The sequence below is a fragment of the Musca domestica genome, unplaced genomic scaffold, assembly GCF_030504385.1.
Source record: "Musca domestica strain aabys unplaced genomic scaffold, Musca_domestica.polishedcontigs.V.1.1 11, whole genome shotgun sequence".
Lineage (NCBI taxonomy): Eukaryota > Metazoa > Arthropoda > Insecta > Diptera > Muscidae > Musca > Musca domestica.
Genome location: NW_026712133.1, coordinates 11,489,573 through 11,506,440, shown reverse-complemented (window position 1 = coordinate 11,506,440; position 16,868 = coordinate 11,489,573). Strand labels below are relative to the sequence as shown.

At 36.1% G+C, this 16,868-nt stretch overlaps 1 protein-coding gene across 7 annotated transcripts in view; it reads right to left on the bottom strand.

The window, feature by feature from the left end:
• Positions 1 to 16,868, bottom strand: part of LOC101895687 (protein cappuccino) — a 184,509-nt gene that overhangs the window by 72,695 nt on the left and 94,946 nt on the right. For all 7 annotated transcript variants that reach the window (XM_020039327.2, XM_020039329.2, XM_020039328.2 and 4 more), the window contains one exon: positions 1,874 to 2,674. In XM_020039327.2, the coding sequence (XP_019894886.2) occupies positions 1,874 to 2,674 (801 nt within the window). The remainder of the gene's footprint in view (positions 1 to 1,873; positions 2,675 to 16,868) is intronic.

Below are 16,868 nucleotides of genomic sequence, written 5' to 3'. Positions count from 1 at the left end.
ATTTATATAAGGGTTATACCAAAATGTGGCCCAACCAATATTCTCTTGGGGGTTACAAATTCAATAGAAAACAAAATTTTCTTTTCTGACCACCAATTAGATGTGAAAGTGGACTTGGAGATACTCCAATGTGGGAACTTTACTTAAATAAATTCCTGTGTGGCAATTATCTGTAGGCATAAATACAATTTTTAGCCAAATCAATTAATGAATATGGTCAAGACCAAAATGGGCCCTACTCTGAAAATTTCAAACTTTATGCGAAGAGGTTTTTTACCTCCTTAGAAACAAATATGCCAAATAATGTCCAAAATATTAAAAAAGTGACCAAGACACCAAAAAAACTTAAATCATACGATGGTTATATAAATATGAAATCGGGTTGTACCCTTATCCGTGAGTTATGATCGATATCATGACCTGCAAAAGCGATTAAAGGTATCTCGAATGTTTGGGAAGAATTTCTGGAAGGATAGAAATTATTTTCTTACTAAGAGTCCCATTCGCTCTACTATTTTCCACCCTTTATATTTGGTATTTTTCTGATTGTACATTGGACGGATTATTGTGACAGGAAAGAAGTAGTTACACGCTTTGAAATGAGCCCCATTAGGGTTTTTCGGTAATTTTCGTTTGTTCAAATGTGTTCGCATCTTCCAGCTGAACCACGATGTCGGCCCTGGAGTTGAAAGGTAGATGTCAGTTAACATCGTATTTCCCACTTATTTCATTTTTTGTTGAAAATTTGTATATAGTGAAAAATTATTCTTTATTTTGTTCACAAAAAAATTTACTGAATTCAATTAGATAATACAAATTGAAAAAAAAAAAAAAATTGACAAAAGAAGAATAACACATTGAAAAAATCTTCAACTTGTTCGCTGATTTTTTACAGAAAATGTTTAAAGATCCTTATATAGTTTGTGAATAGAATGTACTTCTATTTTAAAATTCGATTCCATTAAATTATTTCGACATCATCTATTCCGTTTCGCCACCACATAATTCGGTACTACACTTCCATGTAACTCGCCATCAATTTCATTTCTCAAGAAATCAAGTCAATTAAATAAATTGGTATTAATATTTGAATTCAAAAAAAAAAAAAAAAAAAAAAAAAAAAAAAAAAACACTACATATGTACATTAGAAAAAGTAAGTCAAAATGGAAAAAAATTATGCAAAATAAAACATTACTATTGTACATTTCAAAAGTCAAAATGAAAATGTTAATATAACACATTTTTACGCGATTTTTTTGGATATTATCCTTTTCGGAGAGAAGACAATTCCGAATTTGTATGAATCGTTAAAATTAGTCCAGCGGTTCTTAAGTTATAAGCGTAGTAACTAACACAACTTTCTTTTATATATTTAGATATATATATATATATATATATATATATATATATATATATATATATATATATATATATATATATATATATATATATATATATATATATATATATATATATATATATATATATATATATTCTTTGTTATGGCTAAAATGATTATTTCGATGAGTTGCACTTCAAGTATTAATTTTAATATGGTACTATACTTGGAACATTTTTGTACTTTTCGTACCCTTGTAGGACGAATTTCGAAAAAACCATAATTGAACAAAGTCACTGTCATAATTTAACTTTACTCAATAAAAGTGGTTATCATACCAATTTTGGTAATTATAGGTCTACTCGTTTTATTAATATAGATATTTTATTCATTTTTGTACTGTTTTGTACCCATTTAGTACGATTTCCCACTTTTTCCTGCTTCATTACACATTTTGCTCTCTTTATGAAATGAAGCTCATAAAATTATTCTGCGAAAAATGTAATAATTGTTATTCTATTTTCTGTACTCACCTATTGTTGACTGCATGCCATGACTGTCGAGCGACGGAGCGGCACTTGCCACCAAACGTGACGACAAACTTGGCAATTCAATCTTCTTTGCTTTGGCAATGTTGAAGAGTTCATTGGTGGCGGTTGTTGTTGCAGCAATGAAATAATTTCCATTATCAGGCAGCGGCGAACCAGGAGTGCCAGCACTATTGGTATTTACGCCCGTCCCAACACCGGCAGCATTGGTGACACCTCCAGCACCAGCTGAATTGCCACTCAATACCTGCGCCAGCTTCTTGCCCAAGTGCATGGCCATTTGTTCATCGGTACTCTCCGGACTGGATTCTGTGGGCAATTCGGTTGGCACAATTTCCAAATAGCTTGTTTTGGCCACTGACAGCAGCGATAACTTGTCCGCTTGGTGGCGCTTACGTAATTCGTATATGGCCCGAGCCGTTGTTGGCGAGAGAATTCCCGAGGTATCGCCGGAAGCGATGCTTATTTCACTGAGGGGTCGTTGTTTTTTCGCTTGGATTGCATTCGCATTGGCTGCTGCTGCTGCCGCCAATAGATGCTGTTCCAGGTTGGTTGGCAACTGGACTGCCGTGTAGGATAGTGATTTATTGTGCGTTAGATTTTTATTTGTCTTTTTGGTAGTCGTTGATGTTGCTGTTGCCGAACTATCTACATCATCGTCATCGTCCTCGCCGTCCAGGAATTCATCGTCATTATCTGTTGCAGTGGAATTGGGGCACAGATCGCCGGGGGAATCTGCAAGAGGTGCCGTTACAACACTGGTACTGTTCGGCGATAGCGGCGGGTCTGTAAAGAGTGAATCAGAGCTGGATGACACATCTCTAAGCAAAACATTGTCACAGTTATCATCATTAAACGTATAGAGGCTATGCCGTCGTCGAACATTATCATTGACCCCCAGGAAATTAGCTGTCTCGCGAATACTAACATTACCAGCCCCGATGCGACCAGCCGGAGATGTGGCGGTGGTCTTGTTCATCCTCATTCTCAGTGGGGTGGCCATACGTTTGTAAAATACGTCATCAAAGTCGTCGTGGTCACAAAAGGATTCTTTGAAAATGCTTTCTGTTCGCGGGCAGGGAATGGTTGAACGCGATTTGTATTTGTGTGGGTGGTGGGTGTAGGTGTTTGGGTGGTTTATCCATTTAGAAGAAAAGGGAAACATTAACATTGCAACAAAATGTGTGCAATCGAAATGCGGAAAGGCAGCAAGAGCGAGGAAGGCAAAGGAAGAGAAGAATAGAAATAGTCGAAAGAGAATCAACTCATTAGTATTTTCATTATTTGTATTATTATTAATTGTGACAACGGATATTACACAGAAGCAGCGAACAGAAGCGGTCTTTTGTTAAAAAAGAAACAAAAAACAAAATTACAGTTGCCAATGGTTTCCACAATAATTTTAATAATCTTGAGCATCAACTTAAGTTTTAGCAGAACAGAGGCTTTTGCCAATTGTTTCTTTTGCAAATAATTAAAAGGTATTGATGGAAATATTACAATAGTCCGATACTAATTAAGGAAGCGAAAAAGAAAAGTAGACCGGATTTCAAGGAAAAGGAAATCAAACAAATTACATATTTAATAGCCACGTTGATGAATCGAAAAGCAGTCATAATTAAATGTTACATAAAGTATTCTGTTTTTTGCGAGATGTTGAAAAATAGGTTAAGGTTTTATAAATTAAAATTTCAGGGAAATATGGAAAGTCATACTGTCCCCATGGAGGTTTGCTAAATCGAAGAAAATGTTAAGGATACTGTTAAGGTGATTAAGGAGAGGCGATTCCCAAAACATGTGCGAATGTTTGAATTGAAATGTATTGCTCAAAGAAGCATTCACGTGAAAAGTGGGCCGTGAAATTTCGATGCAATATCTTTGGACCATAATCAAAACCGGTGTACAATCTCTTTAGCTACATATCAGAAGATTGCGAGTTCAACCCCAGCAGTTGATCAAACGATTCAGTAAGGATAGGACAAAAGTTTGGCCGGGCCCGATATATTTAACAGTTTTACTCGTAGAAAATATACGTTTATATAATGGATGTATATGAGAATATTTTAATACAGACATACAGGGTGAGATAAAAAAACTGCAACAAAGTCAAACGCCATCATTTTTACATTTTTTTTAAATTTTATTCAATTAAAGCAAAAAATTCGGAAATAACATCAAATATTAGAATAAGTGAGGAATTGTTCGAATTGGTCACCTTTGGCACGAATTATGGCCTTCAAACGCCCAATGAAACCGAATGTTGCTCTGCGGATTTTGGCCCATTCCCGGCGAAGCGCTTGCTTGAGGTAATCGATATTTTGGTATTTTTTAGTGCCAACTTTGATTTCCAAAATACTCCAGACACAATAGTCCAACGGATTGGTATCCAGCGAAAAACCTCATTTTGTAACCATTCTTGGGTAGCGCGTGCTGAGTGCGATGGTGCTGAGTCCTGTTGAAATGTCCAAGGTCTATGACCAAAATGTTTGCGTGACCGGCGCTTGAGTTTTGATGACCGAAGGTGTACATTTTCAGCTGACCTCTTTGGCAAATAAACACGATCATTTTGTTTGTTTACAAACTGCTGGACAACGAATGTTTTCTCATCGAAAAAAAAAAACAAATTCGGCAGTTCACCACTTTCGGCCAAGTGAAGCTCTTTTGAATATATTTTCTTTCTGTTGCGGTGTAAGTTCTTGCACTTTTTAGAATTTCAATGGCTTTACCCCGAGCTCATTTTTCAATATTTGCCGAATGGAATATTGCGATATGTTCAGCTCATGAGACATTTTTCTGCCACTGCGACGTGGGTTTCGATCAAGTCGCTTCTTTACTTTTCCAACCATTTCTGCTGATGTTGCTGCTTTCTTCCTTGATGTCGGGCTACGCTACCAGTAGTCTGATCACGGTAACGAGCGATGGTACGAGACACAATAGATTTATTATCGATGTAAAAATTATGACGTTTGACTTTGTTGTAGTTTTTATCTCACCCTGTATATCTTTATCCGATATCAGGTGGCCTATATCAACCCAAATGGACTGAATTTTGGCAATTACGACTGAATTAATCCTGGAAACCAGTACTTCTAATGTGGTGAAAATGGGATCAGATATACCTAAAGCTCCCATATATATGTTTTATCCGATTTGGGTTCAGAGTCCTTCACACGCGTAATATGCATTCCACAACAATGAGCTTTGATACCAGACATCAGATACAACTCTGAAATAAGTGTATCAAATATTGTCCAGATCGAATCAAATTAGCTCCCATGTATATCTTCAACCGATTACGGATTAATTGTGCACCCAATGTCCAATATCAGTCCAAATGACCTGAATTTTGGCACATTCGACCAAATTCAGTCTAGAAGCATATATATCTCATATATATGTTTCATCTGCTTTTGTGTTTAAGTCCCTCAAACTATAAATGCTCTAAAGCCAAATTTGGTAGGTGGTATGATCTACTTCAAATAAATTATTTTGTTATGGGAGCTTTACTAAATATGCAGAGTGGTGTAGGGTATCATATAGTCGGCCCAGCTCGACTTTGACTTTTCCTTACTGTTTATTTTTATTTATTTTTTTGTTTGAAAATCGAGTGCACCTTCGGATGTTTGGTACGTAGCGCCGTTCTGTTGAATCCAGGACCAAACTTTAAATTACTGACCGTATATTTTCCATCTATCTGAGTTTTGTACAGATTTACAACTTTCATTAATTACAATTCAGAGGGAGATGGTACGAAATCGCCGTCGTACCATCGCAATATGGTACTTCATATATTGTTAATTAGAAAAATGTATATAATTTAAATTTTTCACCCCCAAGAATACCCAGCTAACCAGTTTTTGATTATGGTTACACTTATGTCGCACCAGATATGGAATGCATAACTAAATGTCCATCTATTTTCGTTTATGATCTCATATCGCTGCATATGCCATTGTATTTGTTTCTTTTTTATTGGAACAAACAAAATATCGAAAAAAGAATCAACAACTCAAGTATCGATTCCAACACAAATTAAAATGTTAACTTGGGGGACCTCCCAAAAGGATAGCCAATACAAGCAATTAAAAATTAATATCATAACCCGAATGCCAAACAAATGAATTGATCTCCTCTGCCAGCTAGTTTATGTCCGATGGTTTTCTTCTTCTACTTTGGTCATGCATTCCATTGATAAGCGTGTAAACCAAACCAGACCAGACCGGACCAGAGCAGCAACCAAAAGTTGTCGTAAAAAAACCGAGAGGAATCACAAAAAATGACATAAAATATAACATTATGGTCCCATGTGATCTGAATAAATAATAATGCGATATTAAATGAATGAATGGATGCATCGATGGATGGACGCCTGGACAAATGGATAAACATGAATGGATGGATGAATCAATAACTTCGTGGTTGGCTTAATAAATAAATAAATAAATAATTGAAAAAGAACAAAACTTATCCAACGCTAACACTCTTTTAATTATGGCAATGACAATTATTGATGGAAAACATATAAGGGATGTGTAATTTATGAAATTTAATTGAAATGCAAATTGATAGATCTGTGTGGCAAAGAATGACTGTTTTCTTCTCAAATGAAAAGATATTGGCTAAATGTTGTTGTAGTTTTGTCTAAATGCAAGTAAAATAACTTGGTAAATGTTGTGTGTAGTTCTCAAATAATCTACAATAACTGTGAGGAGACTAAATTCAACAAAGAGAGCCCAAAAAGGGAGTCTGTCGTATATATAAGTAAATCCAAACGGACTATCAACTAAGACGGAGGGAGCGAAGGGAAATATATATGAAAGAGCGAAGATTTTATAATTAATTAACCAATTCTAAATGTTTTCCACAAAATAGAGATGGGGAGGGAGTTTTTCATTCCGTTTGTAACACCTCGAAATATAAGTTTTAGACCCCACAAAGTGTGTATACTCTGTCTGTGTGTCCGTTTATGGAAATCACTCTAGCTTTCGAACTAAACGATATGAAGCAGGTTGATAAAATTTTACTTTTACTTGACTTTTGGAATTGGGTCGCGGTACCTCCCTATATTCGGTATTTTGTTGATTTTAGCGACATTACCCATCGGAATTTTTCGTTTTGTAAGTTCATAATAGGTAGTACAGCCTGTGACCGAAAATTGCCTATGCATGTACACGTCTTCGTATAGCCCCTATATAAGGGTAACTCCCTATATTCACTATTTTGCTGATATAAGCGACACTATTGTTTCGAGTTTCGTATTTGAATATCGTAATGTATATGACAAAAATTACATTCAGGTTCAGGTCCCAATACAACGGTAACTCCCTATATTCGATGTTTTTATGATTTTTGCAATATTTTTCATCGGATTTTTATACCTTCCACCATTCTATGAAAGGTATATTAGCCTTGTCATTTCATTTGTAATTCCTCGAAATATTCATGATAGACACTACAAAGTATATATTCTGGATCAGCGTAAAATTCCAAGACGATTTAGCGATGTCCATCTGTCTGTGTGTCTGTCAATCTTTTGTAATCACGTTATCTTTCGAACGAATTGAGATAGAAGGCAAAATACATGTGTATTTTGCCAGTAGGCAGGTTAAGTTCGTAAATGGTTCATATCGGTCCACGTTTTCGTATAGACCCCATATGACGGTATTTCCCGATATTCGGTATTTTGATGATTTTAGCGACATTATTCACCCGAATTGTTTCAAATTTCGTAATAAAAGTTCGTTATGGGTACTAAAGCCTATGTCTAGAAATTTCGTACGCAGGTCCACGTCTATGTATATCCTCGATATTTTCAAATATTTTCAAATTTCGTGTTCAAAGTTCGTAATGGGTACTACAGCCTATGCCTAAAAATTTCGTCTACGTCTTCGTATAGCCCCCATATAACGGTACCTCCCTTTATTCGGTATTTTGATGATTTTATCGACATCATTCACCAGAATTGTTTTAAATTTCGCATTTGAAGATCTTAATGGGTACTACAGCCTATGACAAAAAATTGCTTTTGCAAGTCCACGTCGTATAGCCCCCGTATAAAGGTCACCACTTAAATGGTATTTTTCGAATTTTGTATTAAAAGTTTCAATTGTTTTCAATTGCAAATTCCTTCCAAATGATGAAGGGTATTCAAAGTTCAGCTCGGCCGAACTTACTGATCTTTTACCTGTTATTATAAACACTAGACATACATATCCAGATTCCAGATTTAATGTTGGTATAAAGTGTGCTATTTTTGAAGAAAGCTGCGGAATGACCTTGAATTTAATGAGAGCTACAATTATCTAAAATGTTAATTCCCTATGAGAGATGTAACAGAAAGGGTGGGCCAATATATGTTGTCTTCATGCGAAATATTTTGAACTTTTGAGGATATGTATGAGAGACAGTGGGTTAATATTTTCCATGTTTGTTTTAGAGTTATTATTATTATTCAAAATTTTAGCACATATTGGGATAGTGGCGGAAGCAAAGTTTCAGTATTGTTCATGAATTGATATAAAAATTACCATGTGATAAATTTAGACTACTCCCCTCACTTTATATGTGAAAATTTTACAATATTTCTTTGGTGAATGCTGTAGGTGTTGGGAAGCAGTTGTCCAATATATTCCACACTCACTTCTCACCAAAATTTAATTAAATGTTGCCATAGCCCAAATTCTTTATCGGCTAAACGATTTGTTTTATGAGAGAGATATGTATGATTTTCCGAAAATTTGTTAACTTTTGTGAGGTAGGAGTGAGTGAGCTAATGTTTTATATGTTTGCACTTAACGTTAGTCTTATCGAAATAGTATGATGTGCAAAATGTGAGCTTTATCGGTGACTGAAATCCGGTATGAAATCCTAAACGTGTTTCGTCCAAGGAGACCTCGGGCTTAAAGTGTTTTAAGTGTTATTTCGATAAGACACATTTTGGTCGCATCAGACAATATATACGCTATGTGGCCGTATGGTTGAGGGCATAAACATTAATTCAATATTTATAATAGCTTTGATAGTAGCTTTGTTTAATCTCCAGAAATTTACAATAAATACGTTTCAACCAATAGAAATATAGTCGAACTTCTATTTATATACTCTCCACTATGCGTAATGATCGACATAGATGATTAATTGCCGAAATCCCAATATCAGGTATTTGGATGGTTTGACCACATATTCCAATGGAATTTGATACGATTTAGGTTCTGAGTTTAACCCCCTATAAAAAAATCGAAACTGGTCCACGTTTTTGTACAGATCAATAAAAAACTCCGCCTGGTTTCAGAACTTTTGAGCCTGTTTTTCAACAGAATTAACTATAATTTGTCTAATTTGGGATATACAGGGTGAGATAAAAAAAACTGCAACAAAGTCAAACACCACAATTTTTAATTTTTTTTTAATTTTACGGAAATAGCATCAAATTCTAGAATAAGTTTAGATTTGTTCAAATTGGCCACCTTTGGCACGAATTATGGCCTTGAAACGGCCAATGAAACCGTCACCCGCTGCCCGAATGTTGTTCTGCGGTATTTTGGCCCATTCCCGGCGAAGCGCTTGCTTGAGGTGATCGACACTTTGGTATTTTTAGTGCCAACCTTGCTTTCCAAAATACTCCAGACACAATAGTCCAACGGATTGGTATCCGGAGATTTAGTAACCATTCTTGGGTGGCGCGTGCTGAGTCCTGTTGGAATGTCCAATGTCTGCAGACAAAATGTTTACTTGCGCCCAAGGCTTTAATACACCCTCCAGAATATTTTCGCGATAATATTCGGCATTTTTCTGATGCCACGGTCGATTAATACAAGCGGAGAGCGACCATCGACTGTTATGGCGGCCCACACCATCACCATGGCCAGCGCTTGAGTTCTGGTGGCCAACCGAAGGTGCAAATTTTCAGCTGATCTCTTTTGCAAGTAAACACGATCATTTTGCTTACTTACAAACTGCTGGGCAACGAATGTTTTCTCATCGGAGAAAACCAAATTCGGCAGTTCAACGAAGCAACTCTTTATCCCTGTTGAGTCTATTATATTTCTGTTTCGGTCTACCTAACCCTGAGCTTATTTTTCAATATTTGCCGAATGGAATATTGCGAGCAATATCAGCTCACGAGCAATTTTTGGCCACTGCGACGCGGGTTTCGATCAAGTCGCTTCTTCATTTTTCGAACCATTTCTGCTGACGGTCGGACGAGTGGCTTAGAAATGACAGCAGTCTGAAGTTGGTTTCAGTTTTTTCATCTCACCCTGTATATAAAAGAGTAGGGAATTAACTGACTGACCGAGAATGAACTAGAATCTCAATATTTTGGACGAGGTCAGTCTTGGTGGGGTCAGGCGTGTGATAAGGCTGCGTTTTGGAAGTTGGAACGTTAAGGTTACGAAAAGTTCTAAAATTATGGTAAACATTCCAAATGGCACCATTGGATTTAATGTGGAAAAGTAAGTTTAACATATGAAGACGGATTTGAAAATATGTATTAAGTATGCGAACTGTACTCAATAGTATTTAACTTGGAACAGTTTGGTTTAGGTTCAAAATTTTGAAAATTTGTGTTGTGGTCGCAGTTGACAGAAAAAAACAGAAAATGTTCTATGCATGTCCGCGACTTCGTATAGCCCACATATAACGGTACCTCCCTTTTTTAAGCTATTAGCGACAATATTCACCGGAATTTTCTTTTAAATTTCGTATTTGAAGTTCGGAATTTGTACTACATACTACTATGACAAAAAATTACTTATGCAGGTCTTTGTCTTCGTATAGCCCCTATATAACGGTTTTCATTTACGCGGTATTTTTCTATGATTTTCTTTTTAATTTTCCAAGTTCCTTCCAAATGTTTTTTATTACTCTTTGCTATATAGATTCGGCCGAGTAAAAATGGTTTATATATTGACTTCAAATGATTAACATCTATTTTTGATATTTTTGCTAGTTTTTCATCCTCTCTGGACATAGATGTTATTTCAGAGCTAATGTAACAACTCTTTCTCTCTCTTTTACTATTATTACGGATAAAAATTGCCCTGTGATATAAATTATGGTTTATAATATGAAATATTTTACAGCTTAACACTTTTATGTTATTTTCTTGTTTTCCATTTCCAAAAAAATGTGAAAATATTTCAAAAATGTTTGCACTCAATAATCCGGAAAGCCCTTTGGTAGATCGCAAACTATTATCGGGAGAAGTGAAAATTATTCTGTAAACCTTCATGTTGTGTCCGCTGTTTATGGCAATGGGAAGGCAATGCGTTGAAAACTATGAGAAATTACCGGAAATGCGATAAAGACGAAGGTTATTCATCCACGTCATTGACATGCCGCTGGATGCCGGTCAAAAAAACCAACAAAGGTGAGGCGACAGAAAAAGCCCCTGACATCTGAGTGACTGACCGAAAGTATGAAATCGGTGCGGCAACAATGACCTAGCCAAAAACACAAAAACACAGCAACAACAAAAAAGTCACCAATGTTCCTACCATTGTGGTAAGGAGAGGTTGCGTGTGGCAGCCGCATTTTCAATCCGCAATGGAATATTTCAGCAATGAAACCAGAACGAAAAACAGCGATGATGATGATGTCGTCTGGTACAATGTTCGTGGCCAATGATGGAGCGAAAATGACGTGATTAAAGGGAAAGTCGTAAGGGAAAATACAAAACAAAAAAACTGTAGCAGACCAAAAGTTAAATTTTGCCAAAAACCACTATTGTAACCCAATGGTGGTTTGGCGGTCGAGGGAGTTGAACTACGTCGAGATTGAACATTGAAAATGAATAATGCCAACAAAATAAATATGGCGGTAATTACTTATAAAAAAGACTGATACAGTGGGGCCAATGTGAAGAATGTAGTTGGTCAAAGTGGAAAAATAAATGTGGCCGAGCGTGGCCGACCATGTAATACTCTACAACATCATAATTTACTGTAAAGTTTCTCTAGATCTGAAAACCTTTTGACTAGAATGAACGAATACGTCAAGCTATAAAGTAATGTGTCAATTTCCAATTTAAAATCAGATTTTGTGATGAAACCAATATTTTCCAAAAACCCACGATCTCTTCAAAAGCAAAGCATCGGCGTTATTGGTTCAAGAGATCAAAAATTTCCCATTAAAAATTATTTTTAAATGCATTTCATTTTGGTGGTTCATTTTATTCTTGAAATATATATATATATATATATATATATATATATATATATATATATATATATATATATATATATATATATATATATATATATATATATATATATATATATATATATATATATATATATATATATATATATATATATATATATATATATATATATATATATATATATATATATATATATATATATATATATATATATATATATTTAATTTTGGTGCGAAGTAACTTTCAGCATCAAAACTATTTGTGGTTGAATGGAAATTATAGTATTTGTTACACAAAAGTTGAAATCAATTTCACCCGTTGACCGATATTAACCGCTTAGCATCCAAAACGCTGGCTTCTTGCGTTGTCATAACCTCTTACCTAACGTAAAACCAGTAAGGAAAGGTCAAAAGTCGTGTGGGTTACCCTACACCACTATGCGAATTTAGTACAGATAGAGTAGATATACCGGACCGAGTTAGATGAAATGAAAAAAATTCGGTTAAATATGAAATTTGAGTTCATGTTACGTATATGGTGGACAATAACCGTAAAATCGGATGAAGATGTATATCGAAGGTATATAAAAATCTGATAAAATTTGGTAGAGTTTCGAGCTGTATATGATGCCCGGTATCAAATATCCTTATTGTATAGTGCATATTACGCATGTGAGGGACTTAAAACACCAAATTTGAAGTACGTGTTTCTATGATCAAGATTCATTTGGGCTGATATTAGCAATTCGGTGCACAATAAACCTGATATCGGATAAATATATATAAGGGACAAATCTGAAGGATCTTGATAAGGTTTTAGGGACTTATTTTTGACCTGTATGTGATATCTGTTACCAAATATAATTATTGTGGAGTGCATATTACATCGGTTGAAATATGTATATGGGAGCTATAGCTACATCTGAACCGAAAAATTGAAGTAATTGTTTCTAGAACGAATTCAGTTGCATATGTCAAAATTCAGGTCATTTGGACTGATATTGGCCATTTGGTGCACAATTAATCCGAAATCGGTTGAAGACATACATGGGAGCTATATCTTAATTTGAACCGATTCTCACAAATTTCAATAGGGTTCGTCCTTGGTCCAAATAATTATTGTTTGGAAAATTTGATCTCAATTGGGTAATAAATGCGACCTGCATTTTGTTCACAAAAATATATGGAGGGACGGAGAGACGGACTAACATTCATAAACCGACTCAAAAAGTTAATCTATGGAGATCCTCAAAAGTAACTATGGGTCTACCTCGCTATATTCTCCATGTTACAAACAAATGCACAAAGACGTAATAATGTGGTGTAGGGTATAAACAGATCAGTTCGACCGGGCCAGTCAGACCGAACATTTTATACGCTCCACCATTTGGAAAGTAACTTATGTAAACATACAGGCATACAATACAGAACATACACAGACAATACCGAAATTCCAGTTCTGTTATTAGGAGTATCTAATCCACATTTCTGTAAAAATATATAAGCAGAAGAACCCATTACGAAATCAAAATGCTGAATTTTAAGAAATTCGGTTGATATATATGGCTAAAATCATTTGAACATTATATGCCGAATTTTATATTTTTCCGTTAGAAAGTGTGGCTAAAATCGTAAGAATATCGAATGTCGGGGGGTACTTACGTATGGGCCTATAGGAAAACTTGGACCTATAAAAACTTTGGGATGCGTGAAATTTAAATAGAATCGGATTCTTATTTCGCATTTATTCAAAATGTTGACCCGTTGTGGTGGAGGGTACCAGAAGTGGCGGAGGTACCGATACATTCCATTTTCGCACCTGATCTTGTGTTGATAGAAATATTAGGACGTGTCAAGTCGGAAAGGATTCGAATGCTTATTTCGCGCTTTATGAGCTACATGGTTATTCAAAAGTTTGACTCGTTGTGGGGAAGGTGTCAGAAAGCGTCGGCCGATGTATCCTGTCTTTGCACTAGATCTTGTGTTGATAGAAATATTCGAATGTGCGAAATTCGAAGACCATCGGATTCTTATTTCATACTTTTTAAGAGTAAAGATTATTCAAATATTTGACTTTGGGTGATAAATACCCTCTGTAGCCATATGGCTGAGGATATAAGAAGTAAACAAGCAGCTAAGTTCTTGGACCTATAAAGACATTATTGTCGCACACGAGGTAGAACCCATTACAAACTCCAAATACCGAATTTTAAACTATTCTGTTAGAAAGCCGCAAAAACTGTTATGAGAAGGTATAATTATATGGGGGCAAAAAGAAAGCGTCGACGATATAGCTAATCTTTGAACTTGACCTGACTACGGACAAAAAAACAACTCTTTGCAGTTAGCTTCCTATCACATGCCGGTTGGACGCTAGCGTGATTACAACAGGACAGACGGATGGGCGCATATGGCTAAGTCGACCCTCCACACCATGTATGTGGAAACTCATCCGATACGGCATACTTATGGAAAATGTTTTGCCATCGGAACTAGAACCTATTATGAACTACTAATTTTAGGGAAATCCGTTAGAAAATATGGCTTATTTTGTCAAAATACCGAAAGTCCGAAGTTACCGTTATATGGATGCTACAGTAAAACGTGGACCTATACAGACAAAAGTTTTGCTACCAGAGATAGAACCCGCTACAAACCAAATTTGGAACAATTGGGTGGAAAACTGTGGCTGTATTCTTTAAAATGCCGTATATCAGGAGGTGCCGTTATATTCCGGCTATACGAAAACGTGAACTGTTTTAGTACCAACCACACTGCCAATTTTCGAAGATGAACGTCAAATAATGTGGGCTATATCGTGATTTCAACAGACAGACGGGCATCTTTAAATCGACTTCGAATTGTATGCTGATCATGAATATATATACCTTATGTGATCTTATACACTATGTTACAAGTGCCACTCTAAGCGATCGCACAATAACAATAGTTTTAGCACAGTCTGTGGCTTACAACATGCAAAACTTAGTTTTCATATCAACACTTCTCACCAAAAGTATGAAGCTAAATTTGGGGAGCAATTGTTTTTTTTTTTTGGAAAATTTCTACCTCCTTCCAATGGCCCGTTCCTTAGAACTTCCCGCATGCTTTAAGTACGAAATCCCGCTAAATTCCATATTTTAAAGTTAATCACTTTTCTTTTATATTAATATTGAATGAACTTGTTATAAATGAACTCTGTGTCAATACCTTTTCCCCTTGTTAAGCCATCTGACCCACTGTGTCCAATTATGCACTGGATTTCAGACATTGGTATTTTGTTTAATGGTTCTACCGAAATATGACAAAAACAATTAAAAATATATTAAGCAAATATCGACCGTCCTATACATATCTACCCTCCAATGTCTGCACTTTCCCCCTGCCTCATCATTAACATCGTTATGATCGTCGTCATTGTCATTTGGCAAATGTAACTTTTGTCGCTTTTACTGATGGAGTGCATAAAGATTTTTGGCAGAGAAAGTTGTTTTTCGAAGTGGAGTAGAGGAAAACTAAATTATAATGAACGAAACTTTTACAGAATGAGGAGGAAGATGATGATATTCTGGTGGTACGGGGTGGAAGACTACAACATGAAAAAGTACAAGCCCTACAGAGGGATACCAAACAGCTTTGCCTTTGCAGTGGCGTTGTTCGTTTCAAGTTTCCCACCTGTGGCTTTTAGGAATCAGTATCGTCGTCGTCGCCGTCGTTGTTTGACCACTTTCGGTGTCAATTGTTTTGTTGTTGTTGTTGTTGTTGTTTCTTACATTTGACTTGTTGCGGCGTTTTATTCTCCTTTGCATTGATATTACACTCTGAAATCTGGGTACTGTATCCAACAACAGGCAGACCGACCGACAAACCGTAACCGAAAGACGACTGAATGAATATCCACAGCTGCGGTGGTGTCTGTCGACTGTTAGTTAAATTGTTTTGCAACACTGCCGATTTTCTTTTCTACGCGTTTTCGGGGGGTTTTCACTTTCGACAATTATACAATTTTCATTTCATGCGATTGTTGTTATTATTATTATTTTTTTTATTATTATTTTCTTACACTCTCTTTGCCAATCTTTCGCTGTTTATTAACGATTATTAGTGAATTTTCACGGCCAACGAATGACAAAACGGACACAACAAAGAGCTTCTTCATAGCCTCGCGGGACGATTGTTGCGGCACTGGCAAATAAATCGCGTTGCGTGCATGCTGGCCCTTAACTAACCGAAGTTCAGAGATGGTTGGGGTACCTTTTTTCGAAATTGTTTGATTCTGACGTTCCGGTTGCTACCAAATGCAAAGCCAAACTGAGAAACAATATTTCGTTCAAATGACTGAAAGTAGTGCGAGCGTGAGTGAGTACTAACTGAAAATGTTGTCGACCGACTCTGAGTTCAACAGACGAGAATTATGGTAATGGCTTTAAGTCTGTCTGTCAGTCAGCCAGCCAAGCAGCCCAAGCCGCTGTTTGTTCTTCTTCCTCTGCTTTCCGTCACAGTGTTGGTTGGGTCTGTTTGTTTGTTCGTTCGTTCGTCCGTTCTCTGTTATTGTGGTAGGAGAATCTCATTTTCGTGTTGTGTTAAGGTGAGCGGTTCTGACATGCTGCTGCTGCTGTGGTTGTTGTTATTGTTACTAGTGTTGGCTGTTGGTTGTACAACAGTGGCTCATATGTGTGTGTGCGTGTTGTTTTTTGTTGGTTTGTTTATCATTCGGTATGGTTGGTTGATTGGGCTAAACTAACCGACAGAGTAACAGAGTAATTAGTGTTGCATGACAGACAGATATTGGATTCGGTTACAGATCGGGTAATCAGTG